Source organism: Pholcus phalangioides, unplaced genomic scaffold (assembly GCF_987345545.1).
Source record: "Pholcus phalangioides strain wild (caught in Gottingen) unplaced genomic scaffold, Ppha-v1.0 ptg000001l_1, whole genome shotgun sequence".
NCBI classification, from domain to species: domain Eukaryota; kingdom Metazoa; phylum Arthropoda; class Arachnida; order Araneae; family Pholcidae; genus Pholcus; species Pholcus phalangioides.
In genome coordinates this window covers 27611520-27616931 of record NW_028301594.1, presented here as the reverse complement: position 1 = coordinate 27616931, position 5412 = coordinate 27611520, and the positions used below count along the sequence as shown (strand labels likewise).

At 37.1% G+C, this 5412-nt stretch overlaps 1 protein-coding gene across 1 annotated transcript; it reads right to left on the bottom strand.

The window, feature by feature from the left end:
* Positions 1 to 210: 210 nt before the first annotated feature.
* Positions 211 to 5072, bottom strand: LOC149090242 (uncharacterized). Its single transcript, XM_089233212.1, has 2 exons — positions 4989 to 5072; positions 211 to 2940 (listed from the first exon to the last, which is right to left on the bottom strand). The coding sequence occupies exon 2, from the start codon at positions 2244 to 2246 to the stop codon at positions 999 to 1001; it is 1248 nt and encodes a 415-aa protein (XP_089089338.1). The 5' UTR covers positions 2247 to 2940; positions 4989 to 5072; the 3' UTR covers positions 211 to 998.
* Between the last annotated feature and the right edge of the window lie 340 nt (positions 5073 to 5412).

The window sequence follows — 5412 nt, the reverse complement described above, 5'->3', positions numbered from 1 at the left end:
GTGTAAAAGTTTGTAGCTTGGCCAACAGTAGTCATCTTGCATAACTGGCCAACAGATGAAAAAGGTTGCATACTCCTATCTTCTACACACACACAAACTGGAGAAATCGATTCACTAGAGGAAACGACATTGCTAGCTCATAAAGCATCATTCAAAAAGAAAAAAAATTAAGAGATGGAAAAGATCGGCTTTTATTTTTTCTCAATGTAATTTTCTCATCTCAGAAACACAAATTCTTTTTATAATGTGTCAGTTTTGGTGGTCCCCAAGTGAGGGGAGTCGGCTTATGTATGTTTTTGTAAAAGCCCAAAGTGCGGCCAATTCACGAAATGACAGAGAGGTTTGGCCAAAGTCTGATTTTTAGAAATCATTCAGGCCATCAATTGGCCAGGTCAATATTCTGATTTTTAGAAATCATTCAGGCCATCAATTTGCAATGTGGCCAGACATCTTGGTTACAGTTCAATGTGCTGATATAAGATGGTCTGATGTAGGTGCCATATCCATTGTTTTCATCGACAATTTGCAATACATGGATATATATATATAGTAGCTGTACTGGATAAGCTCCATGTGGTGAGAGAAAAACTATTTATGTAATAATATAGAAACATAGTCTTTTTCGTCAAATTTTGAAGAAAAAAAATTACTGCATCATAACTGTTGATGTGTTGCTAAAGCTAACATGGACATAATTATGACAAAAAATACTTCAACTTGGCGATGAGCTTGAATCGTGGCTTTTCATTATCTAACTTCGGCCAGGGGTCTCCAGTCACTTCGTGAACTGGCTGAAAAAAAGTTTGAAATTCGGACATTGGCCAGGTCAATATTCAACCAAATTGGCCACTTCGTGAACTGGCGAATTTTGCGCTTTGGCAGTAGGATATACAGGTTTAAATGGTATGTCTAAAACCAAAACATCATTTCAATCTGCAGATAACAGCAAAAATTCCAGGCATTGATGAATACAGAGATTAGTCCGTTCAAATTATTATTCAAGAATTGTCAACAAGAACTTTCAGATGATCACCCTTATGAACTTTCCTAATATGTTTTCTTAATGATGAACGCAAGCAGTAAAGTTTCCCACAATGGTCGCAGCGATGTTTAGAGCCAATACCATGAACCGTTTCATGATATCGGAGACCAGCTGGGGTGGTGAAGCCCTTTCCACAAATGTTACAGATGAATGGGCTCGATGACACATTTTGCTCGTGCACTGCCATGTGATATTTCAAACTGTGGGCATAAACAAATGTCTTGCCGCATTCTTTGCAGGTGTATTTCCTCTCTAAAGTATGAGTTCTCATATGTACTTTCCGTTTTGTCCGGGTGACAAAAGTTTTTTCACACATTGTACACTGATATGGTTTCTCTCCAGTATGGACTCTGTGATGTAAGCGTAGGTAGCCATTCTGAGCAAATGACTTGCCACAAATATTACAGAAAAAAGGTTTCTCTTTGGTATGAGTTCTTAAATGAATCATCAGGGAATGATTCTCGAAGAACAGTTTGTGACAAATCGAACACTCACACGTTTTCTCACCAGAATGCCTTTTGATGTGCTTGTTCAACGTCCATTTGGAGACAAACGTTTTTTGACACAAGGGGCATTCTAATGGCTTCAAGGTGGAATCGTGACTTCTCATATGATATTGCATAGATGACTTCTGGGTAAAACCCGTGCCACAGACTTCACATTTGAAGGGCTTCTCACCAGTATGCAACCTACAGTGGGATTTGAGTTTTGAGAACCTTGTGAATGCTCTACCACAAACGTTACACGTGTGCATTTTATCATTCGGTCTATGTTTCCATTTTTTGGGTGAAATTGTTTCATCGTTTAAACAGACAGGCATTTCGCATAGGCTATCAAATGTGACTTCATCTCTATCGACTTCATCAGCATTATTATCACACGATTTTGATTTATCATCACCAACAGTTCCTTCCTCAAAAACTTGATCATTTACTTTCGGTGGTATAATTATGTCTGCAACTTCAGGTGGTATGATTATGTCCGCAACTTCAGGCTCCTCTGCAAGGATATGATTGACTTCATTGGTAAATTTCTCAATCATATTTTTATGTTCAGTTTTCTCTTTCACCATTTCATTTTCTGAATAATCTTTGGGGGGTGAGCAACCACCGATGGTATCTCCAAAATCATCAGATTCATATTCAATATCTTCATTATAAGAGAACTGCTCTTCCTCTTCACAATAGAGCATCAAATCACCCATTTCTTATACAGTGGAGTCTCGATAATTTGAGTTGAACAGGACCGAAACCACCTCAGATTACAGAAAACTCTGATTATACAAAAAATAAGAGAAAATGGCTTCCTGGGGAAGGAAGGGAGTTCCTACTCTTTCTTATTCTGTCTTTAATTCAATGGGCTAATTCATTACACAATTTGCAGGGACCCATAGACTCTGGTTAAGGAGGGCTGACAGAGGGTCCAGGCCCTAAAGGGCCTTGATATAGATTTTTTTTTTTTGCACCATATAAATTTACTATAGAGGTGTTTGGGGATCGAGACCTCTTCTAACTGAAATTTATTTCATTCTTGAATAAAATAGGACAAAACCAAACCAAAGTCGTGCTTGGCAAAAAACAGAGAGGTTTCGAAAAGGAATTATGAGGAACTCCGGCACCATGGACCCTTTACTGGGGCCTCAAATTATCGAGACTTTACTGTAGTTGCACGCGTGAAATTCAAATTATCAGATCAAGTAATCAATATGAAATCATCACAAGGCTGTTTAAAAGTGTGTTCAGATGTTTCCGTGGCAGTTTGACCCGTTTCCGCATTTTAGTAGACATAATTCATTCCCAGACCTCAATAAACTTCACAAAAGTAGCTTTCACACGAGAGAAGTATGGCTGGCATCAGATTGGAATTCAGGTACGAACCTTCTAGAAATGATTGGCAATCTGTGAATAAAAACAAAATAATTTATTTTCATATATTTATAAAAATGGTGTTTTAAGTGGTCCTGTGTATATATTTTTTATCCCGTTAGAATACCTAAACCTTTTGTGGCAACATGAAAGTCTGATGAGATATCTACTCCGACTTTTATCCCACGAGCGTGAACCTGACTTGCTTACATTCTATCATCTCCTCCCTTCAGCTGGAATTCCTCAGAAATATAGAATAGCCAATTGGTCGGAGGACACAATCTTCAAGTTTGAGAAGAATATGTTTGCCATGAACGTTTGTGAAATGTTATAGACACATGGAAAAAATGCATACATAGGGCTCCTACTCAAAAGATTAGAAAAAGTAGGATGGGGGTACCCCCCTAGACAACACAATCATAGCATAATAAGGGTCATTTAAGTATTACGTCAGCATTGATGGGGGAAAGGGGATTACCGATTCGCTGAATTTTGATGACAAGGGGGGAGGGGGTTTTCAGATAATGCTTATGTCATCAACCCCCCTTTATGAAGATATAAAATATTCTTAATGACATCTTATTCTGTGTGCCAAAAATTGCAAAACCTTTCGATATGGGGAGCGATGTAACAAAAAGTTCAGGAACACTATCATGGTTCATACTCTTTGAAAGTAAAAAATTCAAGGACAATTCAAGCACTTTTACAGACAAAATTGAAAAATTCAAGGACATTGATATCGTGGTTGATAAAAATTGTGTTTATAAAAAATTAAATTGGAATTTTAACGAATGCTTAAAAAAAATTGTTATACAAATGAAATTCAAGCAGAAATCATTTCGTGTTTCAAACGGTGAAATTTGCCTTCCATGGAAAAATCAGAAAGCCTGCAGTGAGATATGTGAGGGTGACCATATGACCCGTATTTCCTGGGACATTCCCATATTTTCATGTAAATTTGGCAATTCAGATTTTTTTTTAAAAAAATGCCCCATTAAAATGCAGGAAATAACAGGGAAAAGAAAGCTTTTTTTGAGTTTTTATTAAATAAGTATTAAAATTATTTTTCCAACGCTATGTTATGATAGTTGTGACTTTGAATATTCATCTCACATGTTAAAATTCCCCCCCCCCCCCCCATAGAATTCATTCAAATCTACTTGCTTCAATGCAATGGTGCTTCATGTTATGTCTATGGTGATTTGTTAACAACTTTAGCAATAATTGGCAACATTGCTTACCTTCGCATCATTTTTGGTGACAATTGGCAATTTCACTGTATTTTTATAGCTAACAAATGACATTAATTAATTTGACAGTTTAAAATATCTTGAAGCTATTTCTCAAGTGTAGCAAACTGTTTTGATAACAGAGTTTAGGCAACATCTTTGTAAGCACAGGAAAATCTCGGGTATGCATGCCCATATGTCTTGTTTTGAACATTGTCTCGTAACTCATCGTTTTCACTCTACTCATTTCCACCCCAGCGGAACATGGTGTACGGGCGGATTTAGTTGAGGGGAGGGGGACAAAAATTGAGGGAAGAAATTCACAGAACTTTTGTTTTTCAAGCACTTCAAAATAGTTATTTTTTTTCAAGGGCTGCAATGATATTTCAAGGACTTTTAAAGACTTGAAAATGAACTTTTCTTTTCAAGTACTGTACGAACCTTGACTATGATCTAAAATCACAGATTCAATCAATTGTAAATACCACCAACCGGAAATTCTGCAGCAAGGCCCCCTAGGGCTCGCCATAGCCCCAGGCCAGGTTTTCCACGCGGCCCCTGTATAGTGAATTTATTGTGAAAGACATTAAAGAATTGTATCGAGTGAGGGGGAGGCCCACGGGGTTTATCACCCTTATGAGAAAGGGGTAGGCATGCGGTGATTGGGATAAGCGTGCACGCTATTGGTATGAATGAATGGATCATACTACCCGCCGGAAAAGAAAAAATGCTTAATTCCTAATTCACGTAGGAATATTAAATCACGATTATCGTACATTAACTATGGATCCCATTATACTTCGATCATAACACAATTTACCCCTTGCAGTTAGCGAAAGAGATCCAACTCACCTCACATAGTGCCCATGACTAATTTTTCTGATGTAAACAAACAGCTGGTTAGCGTCAGCATCGATGAGAGAGACTTCAAATGAGGAACGAATCAAAAATGTGGTAAAGTTCCAAGATTCAAATTCACTAACAAAATTTGAAAAAAAGAATGGTAAGAGCTCTTGATTACACGTTTTAAATTTTAAAATTGATTAAAAAATTCATAAAATACAATTGAGCTCTTTTTCGGGCATATGTTTGATTGATAAAACTCGTAACGACAGAATATGCAAAATGTAGTATGCTGCCATCTATTAACGTAACAGTGGACTATGTCTGTTTAATTTTTAGATGAAAGATGGCAGTAGTAGTTCTGACTGTACTAGTTATAACTGAAGATTTTAGGATTTTTTTTTATAATGTGTGGGTACACCAGTGTCATAAC

Excerpts from the sequence above, each read along its gene's own strand:
- LOC149090242 (XM_089233212.1), bottom strand. The coding sequence starts at position 2,246 with ATGGGTGATTTGATGCTCTATTGTGAAGAGGAAGAGCAGTTCTCTTAT.